The sequence below is a fragment of the Amphibalanus amphitrite genome, unplaced genomic scaffold (assembly GCF_019059575.1).
Source record: "Amphibalanus amphitrite isolate SeventyFive unplaced genomic scaffold, NRLGWU_Aamphi_draft 001292F_arrow, whole genome shotgun sequence".
Classification (NCBI taxonomy): Eukaryota; Metazoa; Arthropoda; class Thecostraca; order Balanomorpha; family Balanidae; genus Amphibalanus; species Amphibalanus amphitrite.
The window spans coordinates 154,623-171,614 of record NW_024882785.1 but is presented as its reverse complement, the minus strand read 5'-3'; the positions used below and the strand labels follow the sequence as shown (position 1 = coordinate 171,614).

Here is a 16,992-nt window from a genome sequence, read left to right as displayed (position 1 = left end):
CAGTTGCGCCAAATTCTGGTCCTGCTCGTGCCCGATTTTGGCCACATCCGTGCCAACGATTATCTCAGTTGGACTTTATCGTCATATTGCCTTCATTATTGACCGCAGAAATGGTCCATTGAACTTCGGCACCTTACAAACATTTTATTTGTATGTGCTTGGATTGAATTTATGTGATTTGATTGATTTTATTTATCTTGGATTGAAGCACGCTTTACTCCACTTCGAATGGCGTATCGCCTCTCTCGTTACACATGGGCTCGCGTCGTTTTTTTTCAGCGTGACATTGACCTTGACCTTTGATTTTGAGCACATTTTCGAAATCCTCAGGTTCTCTTCTTTCGTTTGACACCCAATTTTTCCGGTTTGATGCTGCCTGCGGCCTGCCGTCCTCTAGAAGGCTTACTTTGAGATCACTACACATGTGCCGGTTTTTGCCTTTGACCTTGACCTCTGACCTTGAAAATTGACCTGAGGTCAAAATTTTAGGTGCTTTAGAATCGTCTCGTAAGGACCTTTCGTTTGGTATCGCTTCTGTTACCGTAGCTCCCTTATTTACGGAGTTAGACAGGGGGGGGCGAAAAACGCCCCCCGGGCTGCGGTGGTTGGGATTACCCCCCGGGCCCGGCCGGGTTAAGGTGTAGACCTCGAGTCAAGGTCAGGTCATGGAGCCCCTCAGGCCTCAAGTCACGAAGTTGATCAAAGGATATCATATTGCATAGCATTCGATTCTGCAGGTCTTCCCGAGTCCAATGGTGTCTTTCCCGACTCTCTACTTAAATTTGATCGGGAGTTATTGACGAAAAACTCTTATGACCCTAGTGACGTCGTAAATGACGTCACGCAAGGTCAACAATGCAATAGTGAAGCATCGGACCTTGCAAGGAGTGCATGAAATCACGATTCCATGCAGGGACGTACCCAACGGGGGGCGTCCGCCCCCCCCCCTTGGGTTTTTTAGGAGGCCCCAGATGGAATCAGGGCCCCGTGGGCCGAAGGTCCACGTTGGTTAAAATCACGTCGGAGGCGAACGAAATTCACGGGAATCCCCCCCCCCAAAAAAAACACGTCAGGACAATCAGGGCCCTCTGACCAGCCTGACAAGTGACAGCTAGGGTCCTTCTTACTTCCTGGGGCCTCCTGTGAATAACCGTTAGTGTCTGTGTCTGACCGCTAGGGCCCCTCTGACTCCTCAGTAGAGAGGAGGCCTCTGAAGGTAGGAGGCCCTCTGTAAAGAGGAGACCCTCTGTAGAAAGGAGGCCCCCTGTAGAGAGGAGGCCCCTTTAGAGAGGAGACCCTCTGTAGAAAGGAGCCCACCCGGGATTCCTCCGCCCCCATCCCTTGGCAAAATTCTAGGTATGCGCCTGATTCCATGTGCTTGGGATAGTTTTAGATCATTCCCGGCGCCAAAATAGCAGTTTTCATATTTACCCATTGACTTAATAATGGTGAGGTCACGTAACCGACCTAACCACGTGTGACCTTTAGGAAAAGATCAGAGATATATACAAGTTGTGAGACCTCTGAAGGTCTCACAGATAAAACTTACATCTTCGTAAGTTTCATCTCCCTGTGAAAGTTCCTCTAGCACTGAGGGCGTTGCGAAGTTGCGACATCTGAGGACCGTGCATAGGTTCACTTATGTTATAGGTCACGTCACTGACCTGACCTGAGCTGAAAATACGGCTGATCTCACAAGATCCGGCTTGAGTCAAAGGTCAGGTATGCCAAGTTTCAGCTCTCCATCGCGGGCGTGTTCCGAGCTATTGCCAAAAAAAAAGTATGGGGGCGGCACCCGCCCCCCCCCCCCCCTTGGCCGGCGAGTGCTCGACTTCGACTATTAATTGATGGGAACATATGCCACAATATGCGAATAAACGTAAGATAAGCACCGAATCTGTCCATCGTGCACCTGATAGGTACACCTCAAGAATTATTGCATGTCCGTCCCTCCAGCATCTCAACCTCCGTGCCTCACCGGCGAGCGACGCAGCGATTCAATCCATGAAGGAACATATCCGAATTTTTTCTTCCTAGATAGGCAAAACCTTTCATTAAAAGATGCACAAGTTTATTGCAACATCCTAGATGATGCAATAAATCGAGGCAAAAATGTTGCGATAAACATGTTGCGATAAATTGAAATTTGTTCATCTTGTGTTACGATAAACGCGAGAAACTAGTATATATGTTCCTCCCCCCCCCCCCTACCGCCTGGAAGGTTAAAATGTTGCTTAAGCGGCTGAAGTAAACGGCGTTAAAAATACTTTTTCCTTCGCACTGTTACATTTTCACGGAGAATCGTCATCGCTTTACGAGTCATCAACAGATGTTTATCGCGTTATCACTATCGAAGTCGCAATCCTCCTAGTTATAGGATCCTAGTTTCAATCCAATCCTAGTTATAGGAGTCATTGATCGAAGGCCAGTTAAAGATGTCAATTGTCCATTATTGGTAATAACCACAAACAACTTGTATGCGATCATTTCTTTTGACAAAATGCAAAATACAAGCCGTTCAAACGACAAACACCCGGCCAGTTTCCCCGATAGCCTGCCTGCATCCTAACGAAAGCTCAATGCCCGCGGCCCGCAGACCATATCATGCCACTCTGTTCACTCTGGCAGCTTCTAGTTCTCTGCTCATACTTCCAGCCGTTATATTGAAAAGACTTCTAAAAAGACTCCTAACGAAAGCTCAATGCCCGCGGCCCGCAGACCATATCATGCCACTCTGTTCGCTCTGGTAGCTTCTAGTTCTCTGCTCATACTTCCAGCCGTTATATTGAAAAGACTTCGCTTCGTTCGCTGCGCTCGCTCGCTCGTAACAACACTATTCTATACGATTATTTACTTTACGAACGTAACGTTACGATCTTTTGTCGAGCGATCTTTTACAACATATGATCTTTATCTTACGATCATTTTCCTACGATCTTTTTTGTACGATCCATTGCTTTACGATTTTTTGCTTACGATCCTTGGTCGTACGATCTTTTGCGACATACGATATTTATCTTACGATCATTTTCCTACGATCTTTTTCATACGATCAACTGCTTTACGATCTTTTGCTTACGATCTTTTTGTCGTACGATCTTTTACAACATACGATATTTATCTTACGATCATTTTCGTACGATCTTTTGCGTACGATCAATTGCTTTACGATCTTTTGCTTACGATCTTTTTACCGTACGATCTTTTACAACATACGATCTTTATCTTACGATCATTTTCGTACGATCTTTTTCCATACGATCTTTTGTCTTACGATCTTTTGTCACGTAATCCCAAGTATGAAAGGGAATCTGGCTGATGGGTTTGCTTGTTTCTTGCACGCGGTCCTTGTTACCATCACTCTGATTCCACGCAGATTTAGCACTACAGACTTTCCATAATCGAAAACACGGTTTGCCCGTCGGACGGGCAAAATTGCATTTTTATTAGGTTCTTCTTAAGTCCTAAACGTTTTGAAGGATAAACCAATAATATTATGAACGAATACAGCATCATCAGCTTCCGTTGGCTAAGCGCTGTTTTTCAGGCCCGCAAATTGCCTCGCTGGGTACCAAACATACCAACAAGCACCTAACAAGCGGCTTCCACCGGCTGATAATCCTCCAAACATTTTTCCTACCGTGACACCTCAATTGCGGAGCCCACAGCCTGTTTGCCTCTGACCGCACCGTCATTAGAGCGCGATTGCCCTCCAGTACAGTGCCGTGGCTGTGGGAAGCGGGAACCAGTTCGTCCCCCGGGACGGGACAGCAACTGGAGCGGCCCCAATAAAGCTGTGTGTGGCACACCTGACCACCTCACTCTCAGCCATGGCTCGAACGAACGCCATCCCGCTGATGACGTCGCTGATGACGCCGCTGATGACGCTGATGACCACGATGACGCTGCTGACGTCAGCAGCCGCGGCTCTCTACGGCTGGCAGCAGGCAGTGACCCTCTCCGGAGCGCACGTGCAGGCCACCACCGCACCGTCAAAGATCACCTGTGGGATCAAATGTGAGACAAGGGCCACAAACGACTGTACGGGCTTCAGCTATGAGTCAGAAAGCGGCAAGTGCCACTTGTTCTCTGGTGGCTGCCGCAGTCCGGTTGTCGATAATGCCCAACAAGGCACCTTTTTGAGTGCGCTGCACTTTTCAGGTAAGAATGCTCGGAGAGGGCTACCCGCGCCGTGGCAAGGGGGGGGGGTATTTGTGCCACCCACCCTTTGTTTTTTTTTACGAATAGGTATCCGGCAAACTTGTCTTCTGTAATGGCCACATTTTTTGCACCGTGTGATATCTGGCATCTGCCTACATTTTCCCGCTACGTATGAATTGTCAGGCCATTCAACTGCAATCGCTATGACGAGCTACGTTTCAAAAGCCGCCCTTTGTGTTTTGCACCGTCAGTCTTAGCCCCTAAGGCTCTTAGAAAATCTTGAGAACGACTGATCATGAATCATGAAACATATGTATTTCCCGCACAGTTAAAAATTTCAGACCTCGCCACCTACGAATGTCATGTCAACGGTAAACGTCAGCTTACCTCAACTCGAGAAGAAGAACGTGTAAATGCCATTGTTACACTGACGAAGGATAAGTCAGTTGACGAAGAAAACTAAACTGCGCATCATTTGGGCGAGATTCCTAGGCACTCGTGTTCACTGTAGTGGCGTCCAAAGCCATGCAGGCAAGACCAGCGGTCGTGCTCTTGGTGACCCGACAATGTCCTTTTCAGACATATTTGGTGGATCGTGCGCCTGTCCGGCCGGCTTCAGCCGCTGTGCCGGACGTTGTCTGAAGCGACTGGATGTCACAGTCAACTACATTGAAGCGGAGAGCCAGTGCGCCGCGCTGGACGCCCACCTGGCCGTGCCCCGCTCCGACGAGGAGAACCAGTGCGCCATCAACGCCTCCCTTGATAGGCCAGTGTGGCTGGGCCTTACCGACGTCGTCACCGAGGGCCAGTTCGTCGGCGCCGACTGCTGCGTCGTTGTTCCCTCCAACAGTTCCCGCTGGGCTGATGGGCAGCCCAGTAACCGCAGAGGAGAGCAGCATTACGCCATTCTGTTTCCGAAAGAGATGGGATGAAGTCTCGGGGCTGGCATGACGGTTCAGTGTACGAAATGCTTCTGGCTCTGTGCGAACTGCGACACAACTACCGGCCACACTGTCGCTGAGACACAAGATGACTTAGACTTCGTCGGCCCATGGGAGGTTCAAGCACCCCCCCCCCCGCCCCCTCTCATTTTTCGCAGATAGCGTAGAAGAAGAGCTGTGTAGCGTCGTTTAATTTAGTCAGGATAAAAGTGACATAATTTGGCAGAATTTGAATAAAAACGTCTCATTGAAGATAGTACACGTGAAAAACGGCGATGCTTAAAGCCGCAAGAGATAGGAAACATACTCTATGGGACATTCCTTTGATACATCCTGAAAATTTCCAGTTCCCCACTGACATCAGGTCACGTCGGCTGGTCATGAACACGGGTCACATACAAACATCGTCAAGATAACAATGGAATAACCTTTATTTTGCTATAAGATCCAGAGTTTTGCATCGATTTCATTCAAACATGCAGGGTGTGCTAAGCCCACCGTCTTACTAAAAGCAATAATATGTACCTATTAACCCGCGCCCCGCTGGGGGAGGCAGAATCTGCCCCCCTCCCGTTTTTCGCCAATAACTTCTAAACGCGTTACGCCAGCGACGTCAAACTTTCAGTACCTTATTATACATCAATTTGACACGTTCCCTGAAAATTTGAGCGAAATCCGTCGGAAAATTTTTGAGAAATTGACGTTTTAGTGACGTCATGTTCGCCATTTTCGCCTCAAAAAACGGCAAAATTTCAAACGCCGCTAACATCTTCAATTTTTAAGGAATCAAGACGTAACAAAAAGGTTATACGTGATTCTACTTTGTCTATCGAATGGCTATCTCGTTTTTTTGAAAATTTTGGATTTTGGCCCCAATTTTTTTCTTAAAAAAACTGACTTTTTTGGAAAAATATTTATAAAATCCAAAATTTTGAGAGTATCGAATATATGTCAAAGAAGTGGTCTATGTGCACCTACATACCAATTTTTAGAAGAATCGGTTCAAAAATGTGGGAGTTATTCAAAATTTTATGACGTCACGACACACACAAATTTTGAAAAATGATTTTTTTGGAAGTTCTAGACCTCGTACGGAAACGAAAATAGCACCATTCGATTTGCCGTGAAAAACTGCATCAGATAGACACCTTTTCAGGCCTTAACAACCAACTTCAAAATTTGACCTCACTTGACCTGACCTTGACCTGACCTCGACCTGAAATTCATCCAGAGGTGGTCCATATCACTTATTGAGTGTGCCTATTGAATTCTATGAGTAAAATGACCCATAAAACATGTGTCGCACATGCTCTTTTCTATATTTTGTTTTTGGTGACCTGACCTTACCTGACCTGACCTTGACCTTGACCTTTGAATGACATTGTATGCAACGAATATTGTCTTGGTAGTCTAAGAACACGCTTTGGGTAATCAGTCTCAGTCCATTCTTCGGCAACTACGGTGCAAGGCCGATACTGTAGAAACTTGCATCTTGTACCCTTGACCTGACCTTGACCTGACCTCTGACCTACTTAAGCAAAAAATCTGGGCTCTTAAGATCCGTCTTGTTGAGAGCTTTCGATTGTCGTTTTCCCCGTCTTTCTACGACCATCGCGTCGGTTCGGAAGTTAGACAGGGGGGGGGGGGCAGAATCTGCCCCCCCCCCCCAGCAGGGCGCGTATGGCTGAATAGCCCAGTGGGGCGCGGGTTAAGTTTTTTTTCGATACCCGGGATCATCTATACATGTAATGATGCTGAAAAATGTTTTTTTTTCAAATAGCTCTAATTCTGAAAACATTTCAGATATCCGCGGATATAAAGTGACATTTCGTGACCTCACCTGACCTGACCTTGACCTCGGATTAATACTTCTATGACTAAACTAAGATCATGTCACAAAATTGAAAATTGCCACTGCTATCAAAATATGCGCAATTTCTCTCTTAAAAATTTAACCCTCGCCCGTAAACGGCGATCTGCCACCTTCGCCCATGCAGGGGGGGGGGGGGTTGGTGCGACCCCCCCCCCTTGGCGTTTGAAAACGGAGCGTCGTAGAGCTTAGCGGAAAAGACCAACGGATTGCTCTCGCCGAGATCTCGCGATTGGTGGTATATTTTTTGGTCCTAGGTCAACATTTGACCTACTTTTGACCGGTCAAAGGTCAAATTTTCGGAAAAATAGACTTTTTCAAATTTTCCGCGGCGATTGCGGCAAAACGGTGGGAGATATCGACTTGAAACCTTCACTATCGTGTTCCTTGATCAATTCTCTATCGTTTGGTATGTATTTCGTTTCCCTAGCTCTAAAAATGGCGCGTTGGGAGCGCCGGAAGTCGGCAAGGTCACAGTCGGCGGCAGAAATTCGAAAAATCAAAATTAAAATTTTTGAAATCTGATTGTATTTTTGGATTTGGGATGTCCATTTGCTCCCTATAGAAGCTAATATTGCTGCATATTCCCATTGAGGTGACAAGAATTAGCAAAATAGTGGTTCGGGCGCTTTTCAAAAATAGTACCGGACGCTGTTCCTCTTGTGACGTCATAGCTCCGTGACCTGACCTGACCCGGTCAAGTTTCTTATACCATATGATAGCCAATACTTGCCCCAACATGCATGGGAAGTTTCATCACGATCCATCAACCGATGTCCGTACCACCGGCAGGAAACCTCGGGCGTTGGCACTCAGTTTGTGAAAATCCGGCCGGAGGCTGTTCCCTTTGTGACGTCATAACTCCGTGACCTGACATGACCCGGTCAATTTTTTTTTATCAAAAGATGCGCAAGGTTTGCCCCATAAGGTACCCAAAATTTGGCAGCGCTACGCGCCGCCGTTTTTGCACTATTTTCGAAAAACCTCAGGGGGGGGGGGGGTGCACCAACCCCCCCCCCCCCCTACATGGGCGAGGGTTAAAGAGGCATCGCAACTTGTGTCGATTGTTGTCTCGGCAACCTTTTGTGGTGTGACCTTGACCTTGATTCGATAAGTCAAGGTCTGAAGAATGTTTTGGGAAGGTCGCGTGGAGAGCTTTCAAACGCCGCCTCTGGGGACCTCGATATTGGTTCTTGAGATAACGGGAGTTTAAATCCGCCCCCCCCCCGCCCCTCAGCCTGACGTGTGCAATGTGCCTATAGGGGATCAGCCCAGGCGATGCTGAGTTAATTTTAGAGTACTTTGCATTAGCTTTTCCTCATGCATCAGCTTTTCTTCAAGTGTGTGTCAGCGTTTCCTTGTTCATGGTGTCGTTATTTGATTTGTGAAGCAATAAACTCGAGATCAATATATACGCCACCATCGAGATGAGCGAAGCTCTCGAGGCAGTGACTCCGAAAAGACACACATAGCCAGTGGCGCGGGAACCGGGGGGGCTAGGGGGGGGCTGAGCCCCTCCAACTTTTCGGCTGGGGGGGGGGGGGCTCGTAATGTATTTGAGCCCCCCCCAGCTGGAGGAATCGAAATCGGAAATCTACCAACACAATTTCATAGATTCATACATAGGCGCGGGAACCGGGGGAGAGGGCAGTGGGGGAAGCTTGCCCTCACAACTCTGGGGCCGTGGGGGCGGTGCCTCACAACTTTTCATGAGGCCAAGAACCGTTGGGGCAGCTTGTCCTCCCCAAATTAGGGGTTGTGAGTCACAAAGGAAGAAAGCATGTGAGTGAAAAATCTACCTATTTTACTGACTCGGCAACTCATTTGGCAGCTTAAAACCTTTATTCCAGGTTGCCAATACGGTAGTTTCTTCACTCAGCTGAGACGGAATACCTCACTTTTTTGCAAATATTTTCTTCTTTTTTTCGTTGAAAAGGCCAAGGTCTGAAAAATAAGTGGCCTAAAACCGATGAGAAAACTAGATTTGGGGGTACCCTAGGTTGATATCTATGATGGTTCAGCCCCCCCAGTCTGGAAGAAGTTCCCGCGCCACTGCACATAGCCTGCAGCTTTTCCACCTGACATCAGAGTTCATTACGTTTCCGTTACGGGGAATGAGCCAATATAGCACACGCACGGATATTACACCTTTCTACGACAAACAAAACAATACCTAATACCTTTTCCAACACCTTTTTCATAACGTTATCTCTGGCGCGGGCAAATAAGCGCCGCACTCCCGCACTGCCAGCCTAGCATCGTCTTGCCGGTCTTGCCTTTGAGGGCTCCCGGCTTCCCCGTTTCAATAGGGGAAGCCGGGAGGTGTGTTATGTGTGGCTACTGAAAGGGTTATGGACGTCTAGTGGCCAAGACGCTTCACATGCTAATTTCCCCGGTCGCACCGATATGATAAATGAGGGAGGGAAGGGGTCGGTCGACGGACGCGGAGGGGACGGACGCATTGAAAAAGCGGAGCGGGAGAGGCATTGAAAGAGAGAGAGAGAGAGAGAGAGAGAGAGAGAGAGAGAGAGAGAGAGAGAGAGAGAGAGAGAGAGAGAGAGAGAGAGAGAGAGAGAGAGAGAGAGAGAGAGAGGAGAGCACAGCCCGGCGGGAGGGTGCTCCAGACCGTGGGAAAGGGTGAAGACGGTGCACGTGTCGGCAGTAGCTGCTCATAATGGAACGATGAGCCAGGAAAGTATTGAATTCCAACTTATTTTCTCCTTTCTTCACGAGCAGTCCAGCCCACCCGTCCCGCTCCGAAGAGCCCGGCGGAGGAAACCAAAGAAATCAGGGACATTTGACAACTGTCCAGTATACCCATATACTAATATAGGTACTACTAATAATAAAAGTAGCTTGCGACATTCATATAAGTGTGGGAGCGATAGGTAGATGTGTGACATGAATCTCTCTAGTCTTCTGAAAATGAGAAAAGACAAGCATGTCTCTTTCATCCTTTTTTAATGCCTTGGTTACATGAGAGTATTTTTTCATCTGTTTTATTTCGTTATTTCATTAGGTTTGTTTCGTATTATTATTACATAGACGTATTGATATAAATGGGAAGGGCAATTGGAACGTGTTGTTTTTTATATTAAAATTGGCTGCACACGTGTTCCCAACACGTTCCCATTGCCTTTCCCATTTATAGGTTTGTTTCTTTTGTTTTTGCTTTCAGTGATGATGAAAAGAGGTGTTCTTTATTTTCGCGACTGCTACAGTTTCCGCGGGCAAGCCACTTTGTGTGCTCACTATTTATTACACGTGAGCTACAAACAACACATGCTAATCCCAGATCAGATTATTATCAGCAGATTTTCCGTCTCATCACAGTAGCTGCCCATACGACCGACACTTCCCACCAACATTTCAGCCACCCTTCCTTCCATTCCACCGCGGGACCAGGGTATATTCGTGGGACCGGACCGCCTCCCTCCCCTCCCCTCCCCAGTCGCATACCAGCGATTCCCGAGGGAGCGAAGGGTAGCGGGTGGCACGCGATAGCCCCAGTGAATGAGTGGTCCTCTGAGGATAGCGCTGACAATAGCAGGGGGAGGGGAAGGGGTTGGTTATATCGAAGTCAGGGCAGCTGAGCTCAGGATGAATGGGGGACATAATGGGATAGGAGTTAAGCCACCATGTTAAATGCAAAACGCGAGTTTATGTATATGTTGCGGGCCAAGTGCGAAGGCTAGTCCATTCGCGAATGGCCTAGTCCAAGTGCGATAACGCACTTGGACTAGGCCGCTTGCGAATGGACTAGTCCATGTGCGTTATTGCAGTTGGCCTAGGCCGTTTGCGAATGGACGGGCGTTTATGCTCCCAGTCCAAGTGCGAAGTCAGGCCAAGTGCGAAATATCCTTAACCCGCGCCCCGTAGGGCTACCGGCGAACCCTACCACCCGTAGGGGGGGGGGGGGCGTTTCGCCCCCCCCCCCAAGATCTCGGAAAGCTACCGGCCGATTTTCAAAATTCAAACGGCGTTCGATAGCCCCACCCGGGAACTACCTTGTGACCAAATTTAATTGGTCACAAGGTAGTTAAATGCAATGCAACACAACAGTTTTTCGAACACTCACCGCACCGCACTCACCACACACAAGCCGCACCGTCCCGGTACACCACACCAGAGCAGAATGAATCGAGCGCCACAAACTCGACCAAGGTCAGGTCGGGTCATCAGCGGGGAGCCCGGAGCACGGTACTAATGGTCTCCGCACACCACGCGACTCTCCGCTGTTCGAAGGTCACGGGGATATTTGACCTCCCCAGATCCAGATCGGTGGCCGAAGCCTGGCCAGCGGCAACACGTTGCTATAATTTCCGCGTTGTGCAAGGTTCAGCGGAAAGTCGCATCCCGAATGGACCAGGTGTGTGGAGACCTTAACCCAGAGTTGCGCCAGCTCGCAGATCTGCTCCGGAGAACAAACTAAACATATAGACGCAGTGGCGTCGCCACGGATTTTCGACTAGGGGATCTGGTCGGACGGTCAGTCAAAGTAATCCCCACCAAATACTGAAAACTCCTCGGATTTAGACAATTTTATTTTGAGAATGCACCAAAATCGTTTTTAAAATATTTTATTTTATTCTTGATCGATTTTCGTGGCCAAAAGTGTGTGTGTGGGGGAGGGGGGGGGGGGAGCGTCGGACTGGCATATTTTCAAGAATGTGTGGGGGGGGGGGTCCGGACCCCTCCGACCCCCCCCCCCCCGTCGGCGACGCCCCTGCATCGACCAGCGGTCCCCCATTCATTCGGAATCGTACCCCAATCCGAGGATCCATGCTTCCGGCGGCTAAGTGCAACGCCACAAACCCGTCCGTTCGCAAACGGCCTAGGCCATTCGCGAATGGCCGGCCATTCGCAAACGGACTAGTCCGTTTGCAAACGGACCGCCATTCGCAAACGGCCTAGTCCATTCGCGAATGGACTAGTCCGTTCGCAAACGGACTAGCCTTCGCACTTGGCCCGTAACATATACACACTAGTCACACTACACACAGCTATAAATGTGACGAGGAAGATTGACGGTCTCATGGAAATATTTTTCCCAACTGATCGATATTGTTTGCTAGAATCGTTTTCTATTGTAGTAATACTAAATAAACGATGCAAACATAAAGGATAAAGAGTTAATAATAGTAAATAAGGGAAAAAGAGGCAGGAGAGTAACCAGCTGGATTTCCTATTTTCAATGCCTACACACAGCTTGACTTTTTGCCAAGATTGGTCCTCAGGATTGGCTTTAGTCGATCCAAACCACCAATTGACCGCTGCCGTCTCAATTGCATCCCAAACAATAATTAGCCCAAACAATAAGGTCCAAACCCAAAACAATAAGCGATTAGCCAGGCGGACAAACTTCGGCTGGCTGCATTAATCCTGGAGTGGGAGGATTTAAAGGAATTAAGGGTGTGGAAAGGGATCAAAAGGAACAGAGTCAGGGTTTCACTCAGCCAGCGTGCAGGCAAAGTGATGGCACCAAACCCTGATCGATTTGTGCTAAAAAAAATGGCACATAACACCGAGCAAAACATTACCTACAAATCATTTTTTCAAGACTGCAGGCTAAGGAGAGATACATGTGTGAAAATTCTGGGAACCCTAACGTCGCCTATGATCCTTTGTGGTCGGGTATCATGTTCCGTTCTCTCCCCTCCTCATCCCCTCCCCTTGGTGATCGCTGGTATGCGATTTGGGGGGGGGGAGGGCAGTCGCCTGGAAATGGTCGGGACTCGGGAGAAAGGCCGAAGCTGAAGAGGTGGAGGGAAATGCCGGTCGTATGGGCAGCTATTGCGGCAGGACGAACACTGCTGATAAAAATCTGATGAGCTTGTTGGGAGTGGTTTTTAGGGAGGACAAGATTGTTGTTTGTGGAATGAAGCTGAAATATGACAAGTTTGGAGAATGGACATATTGGGGCAGGAGCTGGCCCCACCGGACTTTTTGTGACAGTTATGTAGTTGCTTGTGAAGAAAGTGAAATTGGAATTCAAGGTTTACCTTTCGCTCCGTTATGAGCAGCTACTGCCGACACGTGCACCGTCTTTCACCCTTTCCCACGGTCTGGGAGCACCCTCCGGCCGGACTCCTCTCCTCTCTCCCCCCTCTCTCCCCTCTGCCTTTTCAATACCTCCTGTCAGCCGACCGACCCTCATTTGTCATATCTGTGCGACCGGGGAAATTAGCATGTGAAGCGTCTTGGCCGCTAGACGCCCATAACCCTTTCAATAGCCACACATAACACGGCCCTCCCCATTGAAACCAAATTGAAACGGGGGACCCGCGCCGGATGGCTATTGGCTTCAAACAGCATCCGCTACCGCAGGGCTGTGGCGAGGGGCGAGCGTTTCTCAAGCGTCCTGTTAGGTTAAAAGGTGTTTGAAGAGGTATTAGCCGTTTACACGACGGCTATCTGGTACACATTTGACATTTGGTTTATATTTGATGCAGATTTGGTGCATATTTGGAACATATTTGGTCTAATTAGGTTTATTGCGTTTCTTAAAAGTTATTTATAGCTTGGGTGCACAATTGGTCAAGTTTGGTGCATTCGCCCGTCGCCAGGTAACTCGTTGTGAAACGGCTATCGTTAGCTTGGATCCTATGTCCTAAGCTATGTTGGATCCTAAGACCATCCCTCCCAGTGATGTCTCGTGGGTCGAGTGCCGGATCTACTCGAACCCGTTCTCACGCAACCGGGAGCCTGCAGCACTCTGATCTAGCTGAGCTACTGAGCTACTGATCATCTGACTGAGCTACAGAACAAACAAGTTATTGGGACTAACGGAAAATATATACACATTACAAATACAAGCATTGTGTTGACAGTTGGCCTAGGGCCCGTTTCAGCTTTGATTGCTTCGAAGTATTGTGTAAATTAGCACATACCTATTGACTCCGCTAGCTATGCTTTATTCTTTGGCAAACTGCAAATTGCCAATGGTTGTTCAGAAAGTCAGTTGTCAGTAGACCCGTAGCAAACATCTCATGTTTGATTTTGCAGCCTAACAAGTCATTTGTGATCTCAAGATTTGTACAGGAAATGAGAAATATACCTAGAAAAGTAGTAGCAGTTTGAATAGCACACTGGCATCCATTTTCAAAAACATTGGACAGGTCCCGGTCCCACTCGCAGCCATGTCCCGGCCGGGAGCGGTACTGCTGCTGCTCCTGGCGACGGCAGCGGCCGCGGTCCGGTACCGCTGGCTGGACCCGGCACCCGTTCATAGCCCTGCTCTTCAGACCATCTCGCTTCAATCAAATATTCAATGTGGGATGAAATGTGAAGAGGAATCTCTGAATCGATGTAATGCTTTCAGTTACAATCCAGCCGACGGCACGTGCCGTCTGTTCTCCGGTCGCTGCGGTGGATCGGCCGGTAACAGCTCTCAGCAGAATATCGGACATTACATGGCCCGCTCGATGTGCTCAGGTGAGATGATCCGACTATAACGTCGCAGCATATGCAAGTTAATAATTGCAATTTGTAACCATCGTTTGTGTCTGATGTTAATGAACGGCTTCGCAGATGCTCAATATCACGATGGGAAAGTGCAAAGTAATATCAGTTTTTCCTATTTCATCTCGAGCTGGCCGCCACTTCTTTTTGTCTTTGATGTTTGATCCCATCAACATTGCTTGGATAGAATTGACCTTAAAAAGTCATGTTTTTTATTGGCTATGTATTATGTAATTATACGATTAAAAGTAACATGTTTCAATTTTCAATGCATCAATTTTGCCTTGAAATAATTTACGGCCACTTATCGCCTTCTCTTACTACTTCAACCCCACAACTAACCGGACATTTTGGTGCCGTTTCGATACACAGACCCGAGTACCTGCGTTTGCCCGCCCGACTTCACTCTCTGCGCCGGCCTCTGCCTGAAGCGGCTGGACGAGGGGGGCGCAGTCAGCCACTCCGAGGCCGTCACAGCCTGCTCCGCGCTGGGCGCCCACCTGGCCGTGCCCCGCTCTCAGCAACAACACCAGTGCACCGTCGACCTCGCCACCGGCATCCAGGTGTGGCTTGGTATCACCAACACCGTGCTGGCCGGAAAGTACACGGGTTTCGACGGCTGCGGCGAGGTGCCCCCGGCGGAGCAGCACTGGGCTGTGGACGAGCCGAGTAACCCCGATACCCAGCCGCTAGTGGCACTCAGCACGGTGCTCGAAGGCGGGTGGAAGGTGGGCTGGCACGACCTCGATGACCGCTTCTCGGCCTGGCCACTCTGTCAGAGGCCGCTGAACTGATACGGAAAACTGGCCGGAAAACCGTCAGACCGTCTAAACGAGCGGAAAACCGTCAGACCGTCTAAACGACCGGAAAACCGTCCAACCGTTTGAACGGCCGGAAAACCGTCAGACCTCCTATACGGACGGTAAACCGGCAAACCTCCTATACGGTTGGACAACAGTCAGACCGTCTAGAAGACCGGAAAACCGTCAAACCGTCTAAACGGTTGTCTCACGGTCGTCAAGCGTCTAAACGCTCGTCTGATGGCCGTCCGACGGTTATCACCTATCACACTGCAATGACGAACACTCCATATATTGGAAGCGTGCACTGATCTAACGGCTCTTGATCTGAGTCCAGTTACACCAACAGAAAGATCACCGGCTTTTGTTTTTATTTCTGAAAGTCTCCGGCAGGTTAAACCAGCCACGCGACAAACTAGCCACTGATGCGACAAATGAGCAAATGGGCTGGCTGATATCAATTTCCACGTTAGCTGTTTTTTTTTTCACGTAGCTGTCGAAATTCGACGGCGGCCTTAGGTAAAAAACCGCAGCTAGTGATTTTGATTATGGCAAAGCTAGCATCTATCTGCAACGTCTTAGCACTATTCTATGTGTTGTGAAGTGCGAACAATAAATGTCTGGTCACTTTCAGTCGTTGTTGCTTGAGTCCTTTAGTAATTAGTGCTACCATGGTACTACTACGAACGGATGTGAACGAGCTGGAACTCACAGCAGTGCTATATTGTAAAATGAAAAGCAGCAATATTTGTAACAACTTTAGCTGGTGAATTGAAGTGTGCGAAAGGTATATGTCAGAAAACGGATTATGAAAAAGGCAAAAGAAAGTAATATGTAATCGAATTAAGAGATACTTATTTTGTTTCATGTGTTCTGCCTTGAGAATAAAAAAAAAATATTTTTTATTAACAAGAGAATAATTAACAAAAGAAAATATTCACATTTTCTGTGTCAGGCTCGCAACCTACGACTACATGCTTGAGATTGTATGGTTAGCAGCTAGCAGCGTATCACACGTATTCGAGATTAAAGGGATTATCAGGGTTTAAAAATTGAAAGGAATCGGCATAAATTTCCAATCAATGAACTCCCCAGACTCTGCCGATTCTAAATATATGCATAAAATGTAAATCGGTACCAAAATTTGCGAGATATAGCCGTTTCAAAATTGACAAAATTGTACTTACTCACGCAAAACAAGTACTTGGGCGGCCAAGTTGGCCCATCACTAAAATGTAAACAAAGAGCAGCCTTGGGAAATTTCGCCAAGGCCGCCGCACCGCACTGTCGATTTCCACAAGACGGGCCTTGTCTGTTTTGTTTTTGTCTGCTGTTTTTAGGGCCTTGCAACAAGATTTCAGTGCTTGGCATTGAATTTGAATATGAACAAATTGAAGATTTGCTTTTCAATAAGACAGCAAGAGTTATCAACATTGCCAAAGTTATTATTTTGATTTGGGTGTGATTTGAATAGCTTGAGCTTGTTTGCTGATCATCAAATCTTGATTAATATCATTTAAATGTCAACAATTTTCAAGGGTAAATTTGAGTGTTTTATTTCAATAAATTGAAATGTAAGTGCATCAGGCACAAGAGCTAAGTTTCAATCTGATTATTTTGTCAAGAGTGGTCAATCTAATGTAACGTCTTGCGAGAAAGCTTACCTAAGTGACTGAAGAAAGCGCTACCTACAGTTTTTCAAGATCTATGTTGATCTGTTTTTTCGAACAACAGGTTGTACAACATGATGTTGTGACAT

The 16,992-nt window shown here is 47.8% G+C and overlaps 1 protein-coding gene across 1 annotated transcript; it reads left to right on the top strand.

The window, feature by feature from the left end:
• The first annotated feature begins 13,941 nt into the window (after positions 1-13,941).
• LOC122371916 lies at positions 13,942-15,866 on the top strand. The gene is made up of 2 exons (XM_043348690.1): positions 13,942-14,406; positions 14,806-15,866. The coding sequence occupies exons 1-2, from the start codon at positions 14,112-14,114 to the stop codon at positions 15,225-15,227; spliced, it is 717 nt and encodes a 238-aa protein (XP_043204625.1). The 5' UTR covers positions 13,942-14,111; the 3' UTR covers positions 15,228-15,866.
• Positions 15,867-16,992: the final 1,126 nt, after the last annotated feature.

Excerpts from the sequence above, each read along its gene's own strand:
- LOC122371916 (XM_043348690.1), top strand. The coding sequence starts at position 14,112 with ATGTCCCGGCCGGGAGCGGTACTGCTGCTGCTCCTGGCGACGGCAGCG. Across the intron at positions 14,407-14,805 it reads GGCCCGCTCGATGTGCTCAG|ACCCGAGTACCTGCGTTTGC; the intron begins GTGAGATGATCC and ends TTCGATACACAG.